The 16,921-nt window shown below is 43.8% G+C and overlaps 1 protein-coding gene across 2 annotated transcripts in view; it reads left to right on the forward strand.

The window, feature by feature from the left end:
* Positions 1-16,921, forward strand: part of LOC310786735 (serine/threonine-protein kinase TAO1-like) — a 46,771-nt gene that overhangs the window by 17,785 nt on the left and 12,065 nt on the right. Inside the window, exons 9-16 of one of the 2 annotated variants that reach the window (XM_083648010.1) lie at positions 2,915-2,996; positions 5,745-5,912; positions 7,723-7,929; positions 9,753-9,887; positions 10,986-11,222; positions 11,540-11,668; positions 12,018-12,101; positions 13,630-13,749. In XM_083648010.1, coding sequence (XP_083504136.1) covers positions 2,915-2,996; positions 5,745-5,912; positions 7,723-7,929; positions 9,753-9,887; positions 10,986-11,222; positions 11,540-11,668; positions 12,018-12,101; positions 13,630-13,749 — 1,162 coding nt within the window. The remainder of the gene's footprint in view (positions 1-2,914; positions 2,997-5,744; positions 5,913-7,722; positions 7,930-9,752; positions 9,888-10,985; positions 11,223-11,539; positions 11,669-12,017; positions 12,102-13,629; positions 13,750-16,921) is intronic. The other variant, XM_083648011.1, reaches the window with a different exon arrangement.

Raw genomic sequence — 16,921 nt, forward strand, 5'->3', positions numbered from 1 at the left:
CACACACACACAGAGGGGGTTCTTTTTTTCATCACCTCCCATAGCTGTAAAACTAGAAGATGTGCTCAGTAGAGCACAGACCTGGATCATGTCTTACAACTACCTGTCCATCTTCATATTTGGGCTCAGATGTACATTAAACACACATGTTGTCAGGTAACACTTGAGTTATATTGATACTTTTCACATTTTTATCATTATTATTAAACATTTAATGAAAGAAAAAGAAAAACATTTCTCTCAATCATTGAGCGACAGGTACATAGGACAAAAAACAAAAAGGTAGATACTGAGAAACAATACTTGATTGTGACGTTTTGGTCATAGGCCCTTGGTTGTCCCATGCGTTTCATATACAGCAGGACATGCAACATGTGTCAATAGAATGTAAAGCAGGTGCACTGATCTGAGCCCTATACCACGAATGTTGTATAAGAAGATCCAGGATCTGGCCCTTGATCTGGTTTGTCTAAACCAGATCAGCTCGATTGTAGTTAACTTGTACCATGAACGTCGATTGCCACTCGTTAACTCAAACCAGGTTTTTCTAATCAAGCTGAGAGCTCTTGCACATGAAAATGCCTGTGCACTGGAGCTCGTGCCCGCAAAAGAGGCGTGTTTTTTAACAACTGCCATTCACAATGCAATATGGACCGCTCCAACTCCTACAGCGCCAGACACGCCTATTTCCTCATTCATTGAAACCGCAAATAAAAATCTGCGTTGGATATTATTAGTCTGTTCCCGAATGACTGTCTAAAGTGACCACTTTTATCCACACCAGTAATTTCTTTGAAGAGCGGTTTCTGCCTCCACGTAGGCTATCTACAGCAGCTCAATTCACCCTCTCAATAAACTCAATAAAACCGGCATGTCTTTTGTGGAAGCAATGTGTAATCTATCTCAGTCCAAAATCCGTATGTATAGACCATTTAGGCTCAATGAATAATAATGATCTCATGATGTGTTTAGTCGCACTGATTGAATAATTCCTATAGGCTAATCAATAAAAAAAGAATGATAATAAAATAAAAAGCTTCTGAACTGAATCAACACGGTACGTGCGGGCATAGATTTCATTTATAAAAAATAGCCTATTTTGTGGTCACATATATAGGCTATTGTCAGCAGAGTCGCATATCTCCATATTTCATATAATGATGCTAGAAATATGAAGTTCAATCACATCATACAGGCCAAAAGCAACACAGTTGTAGCTGCAAAATGCAGGAGTAGCCTAGATATGAATCATCTTAATATGGGATCCCCTTTGTGCAGGCGATATAGTTTCCAGAGAGCTGATTGGTAAGCAGGTGGGTCTTTCATGGGTTTTGATCTTATCCTCTGAACTTAACCTGCTACAAAGCAGGCTAGCCGTAGAGCATAAGTTGCTATGGTGATCTATCTCGATAAGAAGTTAACTAGCGTCGTGGTACGGCAAAACTAGGGTTAAACCTGAAGTTACCTCACTAAGCCAGTAATCTTGCTTTGTGGTACAGGCCCCAGGTCTGAGAGTAGGCACTCATATCACAATGGCTGCAACTAACTGTTTATATAGAGACACTGCGGAGCATGTCATCATTCAGAAACCACGCCCAAAACGGGGGGAAACAGAACCCCCCCCCCCAAAATCCTGGCGTTCTCCTATGTCGCGTGCATGGTCGTGTGTTGCACACAAATATCATATATACGGAAGTTGAACACTCCAACTTACTTCCTTGACAGCTAGATCCACATTTTCTTCTCGCCATTTCTCAATGGCTTCCTTGTTTCGCTCGGGAGTACAAAAAAGTTTAATTGGCGATTTTTTACATTTGTTGTCTGCACAGCCCACCACACAACAGCTTTTAGCTATGTTTAATTCAAGGAAAATGACGCTGGTGTATGGGAGTGAATGGAGTGCTTTCCCTCGTGATGGGCGTGGCCTATTTCATGCAGTGTCTCTATGTAATCAAGGAAGATTTTTTTAATTTGCGATCTAGACTCTTATGCGTGTTTGTCAGAGTGTAACCTCACCCATTGAAAACTTGAGCTGGGGTTAAGGGAAAAAATGTCCAGTTACATGAAAAGGCTTTTCCCAATTAAGTACAATGCTTCTTTTAGAAGCCTTTATAAACTTTGTTCTGTTCCAAAAGGTAACTAGACAACATAACTTTGTGGCTTTAGGTAATAGGTTAGTGTTTCCCCTAGAAAAATTTTCAGGCCTGGAGGGATTTCGAAACGTACCCCGACCGCAACGGTGGGGGCCCTCGCTGGTGACGCAAAACTTTTAGCTAACCTGTTCACATCTATGTTCACAATGGCATCCCAAGTATCATCATACTATTATGGGATGCGATGCAAACAGTTGTATTATGGGATGTGCGTTTCCCAGGCAACAACACACGCTGACACGTTTTGGAACAGCGCTGCACGCTGGCACAATGCTCCTAAAAGCAAAATGCTTATTGTTTTGAATGATTTGGCACCTTCTATTACTGTCAACACTGTCAACACCAGTATTGTTGTATTGTAATAATATGACATAAAGGTTTATTGAAATTTTGCGGAGAGCAGAAACAAATCTTTTTTGCCACTTTTTTTCTGACCTGGCGGGGGCGTCGTTGGCCTGGCGGGCCCACCAGGCCTGTAATGGTAGGGGAAACACTGCAGGTTTCCTGCAAACATTCATGCTTTTGAAAGTGATTTCTTTCAAAAGCCAAGTTGGCTTTGCATAGCGGTTCTTCCTCTATGTATGGAGCCATACCAAATAACAGACATGACTGATGATACAGTATGTTTTACCAGCCACACCCTTTCCTCCAGCACGTGTGTTTTTGGCTTCTATAATGATGATGCTTACTGCTGTTATCAACTGACAGTTTGGTTATCGGTTTTGTTTGGCTCTTCATCTGCTCCACTTTCTATTTTGCAGGACGGATTACTTTAGAAACTTTATCGATTCTTGCCTTCAGAAATTCCCCCAGGATAGACCACACTCGGACGACATGCTGGGTGTAAGAACACACACACACACACACACACACACACACACACACACACACACACACACACACACACACACACACACACACACACACACACACACACACACACAGTACAGAGACAAGAGTAGGGTCAGTGTGTGAAGATGGAAATTGTCAAACTTTCTGGTGTTAAATCTCTGATGTTTGCTCTCTGTTCTATCCCCATAAGCTTTTATTTTGATTCACTAATCCTCTACTTCGCACGCACGTACACACACACACACACACACACACACACACACACACACACACACACACACACACACACAGAGTGCACATGTACACTGGACATAAGCGGATCTTGGTTTTGTAGATAGAATTCACATACAGACATAATTACTCTGGAGAACCCTGCATCCTTTGTTAAGTAACTGAGCAGTTATCTGATAGCTCACTAATGGACTCACTGTAGCTAATGGAAGTTGCCCTTGGGGTATTCTATCCTATATTTACTATTCTCTTTCTTTCCCCCTTCCCCTGCTCCTTCCCCACCTCTCCTTCCCTGTTCTCTCCTCCCCCACATTTCCTATTCCCTCCCCACCTCCTCCCTCTCCCTGCTCTCTCCTCCCCCGCTCTCCCTTCCCCTGCTCTCTCGTCTGCGCTCTCCTATATTTTCTATATTTCTCTATCAATTGTTCAATGTGTTATCATTACTAGTGTAATTTGCTACTGTCGTGTCAGATAGAATTAGCTAGACATATTTTCTGTGAAGCCCTCTGGGACATGCTTGTGAATTATACAAATACATTTGACTTGACTTGACTATGGCACTGCACACAGTGTCTTTGTTTTGTTTCAAATGACAAGTTTGAGTACAATGTCTGTTGTTAAAAGAAAACACCAAGGCGAGGCCCTGTTTAGATGTTGATGAGGTCAAATAGAGTCTTCAGTGACACATCATCTAGCACAGTGTTTCTCAAACAGTGGTCCGCGGACCACTGTTGGTCCGCGTCGCCCCCTAGTGGTCCGCGAGTAGATTTATATTTGTTTCCTTTTTTTTACCTCCCACTATCCAATCAGAAAAATGTTTACATTTTCTGGGAAACTCAAGGTCAGATCACGATGCCTGCAAAGGACTATTTAACAAATTTAACACGAGAGGGAGGGGGTTGTGGGCACATTTACCACTGGTACAGGGTTGTGGCACGAGGCGAAGCCGAGTGCTATAAACCCTGTACCAGTGGTAAATGTGCCCACAACCCCCGACCTCGAGTGTTAAATTTGTTTTCTACAACAGTTACCAAATAATATAAAAAATACACAATTGTAACATCCAATTCATTTATTTATAATCATTACTGGTTTCAGAATACATTTATCCTTCCGCCACAGAATATAGTTCCATACACAAGATCAATGATTGCACTAAACATTTAGTTGCCTTTGAGCCAAAAAACAACTAACCTATTCCTTAACGGGATTCACAGTTATTGATACATTGCCTGTAAAAGTACAGTTATTTAAACAGTTATCTAAAGCAGCCCGTTTTGGTGGTGGTGTGTTGATATCTGGTGACGGCAGAGGGCGTTTGTTTGTTTGATAGTCCCAGGTTCGGGGTCCGGGCGCTAGTCCGACCTCCCGCTAGTCCGACCTCCCGCTAGTCCGAACTCGTGACAACTCAAGCTCAGCCAGTTCTCTCTCCCCAATTTCACCATGTCGTTCTTTGTTCACTTCACCTTCATCTTCATCTAACCACTGCTCAAAACTCAATCCACCCAGTAAATCAAACGTTACTACGAAATCGGACATTTCCTTGTGTTAGAGATCGGCCATTTCCTTGTTGAAGATTTGCAGACTGACAGTATAACAGTGGGCGGAGTCAGCACAGGGAAGGGAGTCAGCGTCAGGGAGCGGAGTGATACTGCGGTTGGAGCCGAACTGTAGATTGTTGGCGTATTTACCACTGTTGCTAGCCAATCAGAATCCAGTATTCACTCATGCCATTGTAGAAATGTACTTTTTCACCCCGAATCCAACGCCACCACCCCTGACTCTCTACGACTTACGGTTGCGGAGATACGTCCACTCTGCCTGCAGGGCTACAGGAGAGAGACAGAGTACAGCGGGGTGGTTGGGAGTTCCAAGTTACTGACCAAACACTCTATTTCAGTAATTGCTGTCAGAATATAGAGCCATTTAACACTTATTTGAACACAAAAACATCACTGAATGCAACTTGAAGATGGCAAAAGATAGCCTATTTGACTTTGGCAACATTGTGCATTTATTGAACTTGAAAAAACTTTCTTTGAACTTTGAATATATTTGAACTGAACAGGAGAAATAAATGTAAAAAAAAAAGAGGTAAATGGTAAATTACATACCTTTTTTATATCGGTTATCTTGTTTTCATAATTGTGGGAAGCCAACAATTAGATTAATTGTACTGCTATTTGTCATTTAATTAGCATGTAATTTGTAATTTACATTTGAAGTAGTAGGCCTATTGTTTTTGGGGATGTTTTGGGAGTTAGGTGGTCCCCAAGTTTTTTTCATTGGTTTAAGTGGTCCTTGGTCTGAAAAAGTTTGAGAAACACTGATCTAGCATAATATAACTGGAAGGAACTAGTTACTGCACTAAAGCATGGCCATAGTGTCTATCCTAACCGCGACTCCTTTTTGTCTTTCCCTGTGTTGGTCTCTCTCTCTCTTATCTGACTCCTGTCCTTTCCTTCTGTCCTCTCTTCATGCTCTCCTCCCGGGCGTCCTCCTCTACAGCATGCTTTTCTGCAGCGTGAGCGTCCAGACTCTGTGCTGATGGACCTGATCCTGAGGACCAAGGATGCCGTGCGCGAGCTGGACAACCTGCAGTACCGTAAGATGAAGAAGATCCTCCTTCAGGAAGCCCACAATGGACCCACAGCAGAAGCACAGGATGGAGAAGAGGTGTGCGTGCGTGTGTGTGTGTGTATATTTGTGGGTGTGCACATTTACTTTTCAGGGTTTCCTTTATCCGGTAATTGGGTCTTGTACCGGTGAAATCAGTTACACTCCGGTCACAACGTCCAGTGATTTCCACGTGTCCTGCTATCAGCGTCATTATGGTAGCATGGCCACATTGTTGACATACGTTGCAGCTGTCAAACAGCCCAGCCAGGTAGTAGCACTACTAGGAAGCTAGCCATCATTAGCGTTATCTCGATTGTCTGTTAATTAGGGTTGAGCCAAGTCTTTGGATGAAACGAGTATCCGGTACAGATATATTTTTAGTATCATCCGAGTACAATGTAGGATGATTAGGACTGCATATCGTTTAAAAAATGATGAACCCTTAAAGTGATATCGATATAGAGTACTTCATTTGATACCTCTTTTTTAGCTACACTTTGAATGTTTTGGTGTCGCCTCGGCACACTGAACTGTCAACAACAACAAAATCTTAAGCCACACCCAGTTTCAGTCTAAACCCTGCCCCCTTTCGATTTAAGCCATGCCCCCTCCGAGTACAGATACGGATACAGATCATTTAATTTGTTAAACATATAGATAATGGTGTACTCACTCATCCCTACTTAAAGGGGGACTTACCCCCCCAGATTTCTGGCAAAACGGTATTCTACTTGATTTGAAAATTCTGCAGGCAAGATGGCTGCCTATAGTCCCTTCTGTACCCTGGCAGAATTTCTAGCCCATAAGCTAACTAATAACTTGGCCAATAAGTATGTAACATACAAAATTAAACAAACGGTATTGTCTTCATTTGGTGTAGAATGCAGAGGACATGTAACTGGTTCGTTAAACTCGCATTCCAGGAATATTGTATTTACCGCAATGCTCCACGTTAACGTAGTTCGTGCCTGAGAGAGCCTCGTTGTCCTAGAACCCACTCGCTTAGCGCCAGAACACACTTGATTTGGGGGCGAAACACGCTAGGATTGGTCAACACCAACCTCAGTGCCCAGAACTGTCAAATCAAATCATCGACAGAGACGCTATGGCCCGCCTCCCAGTATTTTAAGTGTATCAGAGATCGAGAACGACAGAATGTTATAAATACAGCCACCTTATAAACAACAAACTAACGCTGGTGGTCCGTATGGAAACGGTGTTACTCGAAATGGTTAAAAATCAATTTGGTCATTCAGTGGCGTTTTACTGCCATGTAACATAACTAACTAGCAGCTAACATTAGCCACAGTAGGCGATTACCCATGATGCATTGCGCTGTTAAAGGGCTCGTGCTAAAAACGGGTCCATTGGAGTGAATGGAGATGTTGGCTCTGGCGTGAACTACAGTAATAATCACATGAAGAAAATATTTTTCACATGAGTGGGAAAGGGGCGTGACGTCAGGTTGTACCATTTCGGATGGCAAAACAAAAGCAGGTTTGAACCCATAGAGGGCACTTGTGCTGTTGAAAATGATAAAGATTGCAGAATATTATAAATTTGGTCTCAAATGTGGAAATTCTGTCAAATGTGGAAATTCTGACCAGAATTCTTCACACACCACCCCAAAAGCCATATATATTGGTTAAAAGCTGAAAATAAGTGTTTTGGGGGTCCTGTGTACTGTGTTACATTTCTAAAAGTCAGGAGGTGGTGGAGAACCTGCAGAAGTACGTTGAAAAATGGTGCCCCTCCGGTCGGTCAAACGTAATGCCCACCCAGCCAATGTGTCTCTCCCACCGGCTCTGCTTACAATAAAGAACCCAGCAAAGGTATATCTCATACCCCCGCTCTCTACACTGTACAGGAGCTGGAGGCGGGCGGAGGAGGGACGGGGACGGTCAACAGCGTGGGCAGCAACCAGTCCATCCCCAGCATGTCCATCAGTGCCAGCTCCCAGAGCAGCTCCGTCAACAGCCTGAACGAGGTGGCCCAGGACAGCCGCAGCCAGCTGGACCTGATGGAGGGAGACCACACTGTCATGTCCAATAGCTCAGTCATACACCTCAAGCCAGTGGGTGAACTGATATTACATAACATACACTGCCTTCTCTGTACTGTATGTACTCTCTGTATAGAGAGCTCCAGGAACGAGTCCGGAAATCATCGATGCTAACAGCCCTGGTTCTTCACAGTTTTCGCCTATGGGAGTTTTGAATGGGTTTTTGGCGCGATGCTTCTAATAATCTCTCTGGGCAACGCTGGCTTAATCAAACGCGAACCAGTGTTTAGTAACATCATCTTCACACATGAAGACCACTTTTATGAGTTTTGAAGCTTTTATGTGCCGTTAAAAGGGTGGCTAGCTAGCAAACGGCTAAATGAGACTACAATGTCGACGCGGATATTATACGTCATCACGAGTGAACGCGGAAATTCTTTCTCTCGCAATCAATGCGTGGACGCCTATGCGACACTGTGTGTAGTTCTGGATTAGCTTAGCACAAACTTTTTACCTCTAGGGCTCGCAGTTACGCTTCAAAACTCATGAAAGTGGTTCTCATGTGTGAAGATTATCCCGCTGAACCTTGGTTCGCGTTTGATTAAACTTGCGTTGCCCACAGACATTATTTGAAGCATCGCGCCAAAAACCCATTCAAAAATCCCATAGACAGAAACAGTGAAGAACCAGGAAGTTCGGGACTTCCGCATTCAGCCTACAAAAATACGTCATCCCTGGAGCTCTCTATTAACAGCCATGATTTGATATGCTGGTGAAGACATTCGTTTCCACCGAGTAGCTGATCCTGTCTTTGACTCTCTAAAGGGGACATTCACACCCAAAGCGCTTTTGGAGCTGCCAACGTCTTTCTGCAATTCATTCTCTATGTAAGGACGCGCTAAACGTGCTCCTCTTTTACTGAATGCACCTGGCGTTTCAGCGCTGGTGGTGTCTGTTGTTTTTGGAGGAGCGCTGTGGGCGTTTTTAAGCTGAGAAAAGTTGAACATTAGAGGGAAAGCGCGCTGCTCGTCTTTTCCACTCCTACCTTTTCTCCTCCGAGGGATCCTCAACCTCCACTGCTGCCAGAATTGGCAATAATCTGGCTTTCATGTTGACGGTGAACAACATCAAACAGACAAAACCGTGTGGTCATTGTGTTCTGATCTATACTGCAAGCGACTGCAGGGGGAAACAAAAGGGAGCGCAAAAGAAACGCTCCGTGCGCTGTGTTTTGTGCACAATGGAAGCGCTCTCAACATGATTTTCATAGCGTTCTGACCGAAAAAAGCACTTTGGGTGTGAATGCTGCCTAATATTGTCAAAGCCAGTTGTCGTGGATAAAGAGCGCCGCAGGAATGAGTCCTGAAACTTGGAAGTCGGCATCGTCCGAATCCCTCGTCTGGAAGTCAATGTGATTTTTGTATGGGGATTTTGGTTAGATGGCTGAAATAAGCGCTGTGGTTAACAAAGGTTTATGAAACAAATGAGGACCACTCACACTTATGACTTGTAGCGTTTTCTGAAAATTGCAACAAAAAAACAATCAAAAATGCATTTATGCTTCAAAAGTCATAAAAGTGCTCCTCATTTGTGAAGATTATCTTGCTGAACACAAACTTCACTGTTTCAGAAACCTTTGTTAACCACAGACCTTTTTCATTCATTTAACAGTTGTGATGTCATTATTCAGTCTTAACCACCAATATTTGATCCTTTTCTCACTCCTATGTCACCAACTCAAAGATGAACTGATTACATTTTGGTGGTCAAAGGTCACTGTGGAGGTCAAAGTCTGGACAGACTGCTCACTTGTTGGTCTAGGCATGTACCTGCGGTGCAGTCGTTGTAGTTTTTCATATCAGCATTATGACAATGCTGCTGCTCTGTGTCTCTAGGAGGAAGAGGAGAGTTTGGTTGGGGAGCAGGGAGCCAGCGGACAGCCGTCTGAGGCCCAGGCAGTACCAACTCCGGCCCCTAGGAAGCACTACCGCAACAGAGAGCACTTTGCCACCATACGCACAGCTTCACTTGTGAGAACACCCTTTCTTTCTCCTGCATGTCCCTCACCTGTCGCTCTGCTCTGGATGAGATGCCCTGTTCCAAAATCGCTGAATTGTCAGCAGTAGTTCTGTGTTTGACAGACTAAGAAATAATTTCCTACCCTTCCCTCTCCAGCTACAACCACACTACACACAATGCTTGTGAGTCCACATGGCTATAATGTTTCATTGTTTATTGTGGAATGTGTAGGGCTGCGCAATCATAGCTAAAATTACAGCCTTTATTATTTTTCTAGCTATTGGGATTACAATTATTATACACTATTATAAATCTTGATGAATTAAGGATTATGGATTACAAATCCTTAATAAATTGAATTTAATAGTTTCGACATTGCTGTTACACCGATATTCGACAATTATTATTTGTGGAATAAAATCATGCTCTACATTTATACACAGTTTATTGTAGGGCTAGGCGATAATCACATGTACACAAAATTCTGTATCGATATATATGGCTCATGTATGCAAAATCTTGTTAAATCCAGTTGAACTGAATGGTAATGTGTGATGTCAAACAAAAAGCTCCATACTTCATTTTGTCAAGTAACGTAAATAAAGTGAGTGAAATGTGTTTGTTCATCATCAAATTAGACGGAAGAATTGTGTCATGATACCCCGTAAAAAGAGTCCAAACATGCAATAAAAATGTATTGTGTGACGTTTCGGCCTCTGGCCTTTTTCAAACAAAGACTGAAACGTTTTATTGCAAGTTTGCACAGTGTGCAGGACTCTTTACCATTTATGAAGACTTTGTCCTCGTCCTACGCACCTGTTTCCTTCTAGTTTCATGATATCCCAAAATGACCATATCATCACAATATGATTCCACTGAAAGACAATAAACAATCATATTGGATTATCTCCCAGCCCTTATTGTGCGCTCATATATAATGTGTGGGTAGCCACTTTGTTCTGGATATGAAGTGTCAGACATGACATTTGTGTAAGATGCCGTAACTCCTCACCAAACCCACCAAGTCAAATTCCTCTACTTGTATTATTGTATTATACTTGTGAATCTGAATAATGTACTGCGCTAACTCTCTGTGTCCACCTGCGCAGGTGACCCGTGAGATGCAAGAGCATGAGCAGGACTCAGAGCTGCGGGAGCAGATGTCGGGATACAAACGCATGAGACGGCAGCACCAGAAGCATCTGATGGCCCTGGAGAACAAGCTGAAGGGGGAGATGGACGAGCACCGGCTGAGACTGGACAAAGAGCTGGAGAGCCAGAGGAACGCCTTCACCCAGGAGATGGAGAAACTACTCAAAAAGCACCAGTCGGCCCTGGAGAAAGACGTATGTAGGCGAAGAAAAATACACACAGAAACTTACACACACAAACACTTTCTTGTGATTTTATTTTATTTACTCTCTGACAATTCTTTCTTTCTTTCAACATGGGTCTGCAACATGTCAAGAAAGGAAAGGGTTGTAATGTTTTGTGTGGTCTGAAATTGAAAACCGTCATCATGGCAGCTTGAGCCAGTGTTTTAAAATCCCCATTCATACAGAATCATTTATATTCTTATTGTTTAACATTACATGTGTTCCAACAATTGAAGCATGTGTCTGTTTTTGTTTTGTTTCTTACTCAACTCCTTTGTTTGGTTTAGCTGAAGACGTTTTCCAATGATGAGAAGAAGTTTCAGCAGCACATCCAGGTGCAGCAGAAGAAGGAGCTCAGCAGCTTCCTGGAGTCACAGAAACGGGAGTACAAACTACGGAAAGAGCAGCTCAAAGAGGTACTGAACACACACAGACAACACAGACACACACACTCAAATTTGATTACATTTGTCCAGTATTTTTTGTTACTGAGCATAATTCAGCATTCTCAACCAAGATAATGAAGATAAACATATTCTTGGGAAGGGGTTCAAGAGGAGGGACTTTGTTTAGAAGTGTAATTTCCTCCTAAAGGTCTAGTAGTCCACTTTAAATATGGAAGGCTTATAAATAATCTCATTATTCCTCAATGCTGACATATTTCCATATACAGCGATGATGATTTTTGTGCTGTGATATATTGATTGACCTGAGTACACTGGGCTCTGCTGCTTCTCTCAAACCATCTGCACACCTGTGTGGCAGGAACTGAGTGAGAACCAGTCAACCCCCAAGAAAGAGAAGCAGGAGTGGTTGTCCAAGCAGAAAGAGAACATCCAGCACTTCCAGGTCACTATTCATTCACTTCACAGGCTGATCACTTTTGATATGATTCAAATGTCTGTAATATCATAGTACAGTATTCTGAGATTAATTGAAGCATAAGGTTCTGTTGTGTGAGATGCCTACGTAAGAATGTAAGTTTATTGAATTTTATTTTATTTGTATTTTTATTTTAGAGAGATATACTTGCTCAAGTATTATTTAAATCGTCCATCTATGTTTAAAGTCGAGCTGAACCCACAAATGACTTTTCTTTTCTTTTAGTTCAAATACCTGGGTATGCAGTGCACCTATTTAATAATGTATGCCAAAGAAATCACAAAAATATAATTTCTTTCGTTTTTCACACTTTTTCACATCAAAAGTTCATTTTTCAAGATTTCATTGATAACAGCAATCTACAGTTTGCTGACGTCACCTAGTACTATACATTTCTACCCCATTTCAACCAATCATATCACGACATGCAGCTGTCAATCAAATCTTCATTTCAGGATAATTTTCTCTTCCAAATGAAGTAGAAAATGGCGCCTAGTGCCTGTCATCTGGCAGAATTCCTATCCCATAAACTAACTACTAACTTGGCCAATTGCATGAAACATGAACAAAACAAAAACTATAATCTCTAAGAATGCAAAGAAATGTAACGTTAAAACGTTAAAACGCGCATTCCAGGAATATCGTATTTACATAAATAGCGTAAATGGCGCGCGCATGAGAGCGTGGTAGTCAGGGGTTGCCCCTCGGAGATTCCAGGCGGGCGGGCAGCACCCATGCATCGGATTGTCCGCTCCGTCCGCACGAAGCAGCTGGCTCCCTGGTACTCTGCGGATCCCACTCGCGTAGCACGACAACATGCTGAATCCCACTCGATTTGGGGGTGGAACACGCCAGGATTGGCCAATGCCAAAGCCAGTCGACAGAATTGTCAAATCAAATCATCGACACGTATATGGTCCGCCTCTCAATTCGTTTTCAGTGTCCGACGCTCGCGCTAGTGCATTGCGTTCCGGTTCACGTCGACTTTAAACTGATTTTGCTACTATAAACAGATAAGCCAAAAGTCATGTGTAAACTAGCTGCCTGCCTTTCTGAAGAATGTCTTGCCCCTGTTTAAATGATATGTGCTGTGTCCTAGCTATACCATGTGTGCTATTGTATATTGTTGTTGTGTTGTTTTTGTCTGTGCTCCATACCATGTGATCATGGTCCTGAGTCACATAAATAAATGAAAAACAAAATCTAGCTAACTAGTCAAATATAAAGGGATTTTACTCATTTCATTGTCAGCATCATGCCTTTAGACACACTGTGTTGGCATTTTTTGTTTTGTTGGTATTTAAATTCTCATATACTCATGGTTAAGGCCACATTCAAAATTTACAAATTTAGTTGATGTAATCAACAAATGGTTGCAGCCCTAGTTTAATCCTACATCTTCAGGAGCGATATTAGAATTTCTCCATTTGAATGTTATTGCAATATGCTGTGTGATGTGACGTGGTTTGATGTGATGGGGTGCGGTGATTTTCAGGCGGAGGAAGAGGCCAACCTGCTGAGGAGGCAGAGGCAATACCTCGAGCTGGAGTGCCGACGCTTCAAACGCAGGATCCTCATCGCTAGACACAACGTAGAGCAGGACCTGGCCAGAGAGGTAGGCTCCCTATGCACACATACACACTAGGGGTGTCACGGTACACAAAAGTCACGGTTCGGTACGTACCTCGGTTTCGGGCTCATGGTTCGGTACGAATACGCTACAACGGAGAGAAAAAAGCAACAAATCCCAAATTCAATTTTTTTCCCTTTGAATTTTTCTGAATTCTGTGTTTTGCTTTTTACGCTAATTTTTCCATCAGAAATAGTGTCTAATAAGTGGGAATGAATAAATGTCCCCAATTTAATAAGATCTATGCAATCCACACAAAAAGGTTTTACCCTCGAGCAGTACTTTTCAAAGTGTGGGGTGCGCCTCCCTCTCAGATGTCTGTATTCCAGCTGTTTGACAGGGCAAAGGCATTTCACCCCACTTTAAATCTTTATTGTACACAAGTTTGTAAACAGAGTGCATGTGTGGAGGAGCCTAAAGGCCTAAACATGGTCGTCCGTCAGAGCCTCGCCCCGCCCTCCCCGTAGGACGGCGGGTGGAGCGCCGTCCTACGGGGAGGGGGCCCCGTCGGCTGACGGGGGCTGCTCGAAAATGTGACTTCACGGCGACGATACGTGCGTGACGTCAGCTGCAGGAGAGTTGTGATTGGCCGTTGCCCTGGCTTATCGTCGTAAAGTTGCATTTCAAAGCATGATGTTAGATTATAACGAACTAGTTGTGTGGCTTAGCCTTCCCAAATGTTGAGGGTCATTTTTTAGAATTTAATACATAGAATTGGGAACGTTACATTCAATTTCATTCAGACTGCCTGGCACACAATCTCCGCCATTTTCACACGGAGCTTCCACAGGAGGGAGGGAGGGAGGGCGTAGTGGCGTCCGAGCATGTAGGGCTAGCTGGCGCCGGCAGACGGCGAGACGGCTCCAATTCGAGGCGGACGGACGACCATGTTTAGGCCTTAATACTCCCACCCACCCCTCCCCCTCTGTCAGACAGACAGCGGGGTGGGTTTCACTTTCCCAAGTAAGTAGGCTAACGTTATTAGATGCGAGTTTTGTTTACCATAATGAATACGTTCTGTCATCATAATGGATTATTGGAACATGACAAGGATGTAACGTGATGTAAGTTGCTTGTTTACAAGTTAACAGCTTTGTCAGTGTTATGTAACCTTTAGCCGCGATGCGCAACGGACTAAAGGAAAGTCCTTTATAGTTGCGCGTCGCGGCTACATAACGTTACATTAGCAAGCTTACCTCGTTGGCTTGATGTTGACAGTTTAGGTGCCTATACCACCACCTTCTGGATTCGGCGTATTCGTCGTGTCGCTTCACGCACCGAACCGTGACGCCCATACCGTGAATTCACGGGACGAATACACGTACCGCGACACCCCTAATACACACACACAGGATCCTCATCGCTAGACAACGTAGAGCAGGACTTCACCTGACCAGAGAGGTAGGCTCCCTATACACACATACACACACATAGATCCTCATCACTAGACACAACATAGAGCAGGACCTGGCCAGAGAGGTAGGCTCCCTATACACACATACACACACATAGATCCTCATCACTAGACACAACATAGAGCAGGACCTGGCCAGAGAGGTAGGCTCCCTATACACACATACACACACACATAGATCCTCATCACTAGACACAACATAGAGCAGGACCTGGCCAGAGAGGTAGGCTCCCTATACACACATACACACACATAGATCCTCATCACTAGACACAACATAGAGCAGGACCTGACCAGAGAGGTAGGCTCCCTATACACACACATAGATCCTCATCACTAGACCCAACATAGAGCAGGACCTGGCCAGAGAGGTAGGCTCCATATACACACATACCGTACACACACATAGATCCTCATCACTAGACACAACATAGAGCAGGACCTGGCCAGAGAGGTAGGCTCCCTATACACACATACCGTACACACACATAGATCCTCATCACTAGACACAACATAGAGCAGGACCTGGCCAGAGAGGTAGGCTCCCTATACACACATACCGTACACACACATAGATCCTCATCACTAGACACAACATAGAGCAGGACCTGGCCAGAGAGGTAGGCTCCCTATACACACATACACACACATAGATCCTCATCGCTAGACACAACATAGAGCAGGACCTGACCAGAGAGGTAGGCTCCCTATACACACATACACACACATAGGATCCTCATCACTAGACACAACATAGAGCAGGACCTGACCAGAGAGGTAGGCTCCCTATACACACATACACACACATAGATCCTTATCACTAGACACAACATAGAGCAGGACCTGGCCAGAGAGGTAGGCTCCCTATACACACATACCGTACACACACATAGATCCTCATCACTAGACACAACATAGAGCAGGACCTGGCCAGAGAGGTAGGCTCCCTATACACACATACACACACATAGATCCTCATCGCTAGACACAACATAGAGCAGGACCTGACCAGAGAGGTAGGCTCCCTATACACACATACACACACATAGGATCCTCATCACTAGACACAACATAGAGCAGGACCTGACCAGAGAGGTAGGCTCCCTATACACACATACACACACATAGATCCTCATCACTAGACACAACATAGAGCAGGACCTGGCCAGAGAGGTAGGTTCCTATACACACATACACACAGATAGATCCTCATCGCTAGACACAACATAGAGCAGGACCTGGCCAGAGAGGGATAGGCTCCCTATACACACATACACACACATAGATCCTCATCACTAGACACAACATAGAGCAGGACCTGACCAGAGAGGTAGGCTCCCTATACACACATACACACAGGATCCTCATTGCTAGACACAACGTAGAGCAGGACCTGGCCAGAGAGGTAGGCTCCCTATGCACATACACACACATAGGATCCTCATCACTAGACACAACATAGAGCAGGACCTGACCAGAGAGGTAGGCTCCCTATACACACATACACACACATAGATCCTCATCACTAGACACAACATAGAGCAGGACCTGACCAGAGAGGTAGGCTCCCTATACACACATAGGATCCTCATTGCTAGACACAACATAGAGCAGGACCTGGCCAGAGGGGCAGGCTCCCTATACACACATACACACACAGGATCCTCATTGCTAAACACAACATAGAGCAGGACCTGGCCAGAGGGGCAGGCTCCCTATACACACATACACACACATAGGATC

Source organism: Poromitra crassiceps, assembly GCF_964638095.1.
Source record: "Poromitra crassiceps genome assembly, chromosome: 1".
Taxonomy (NCBI): domain Eukaryota; kingdom Metazoa; phylum Chordata; class Actinopteri; order Beryciformes; family Melamphaidae; genus Poromitra; species Poromitra crassiceps.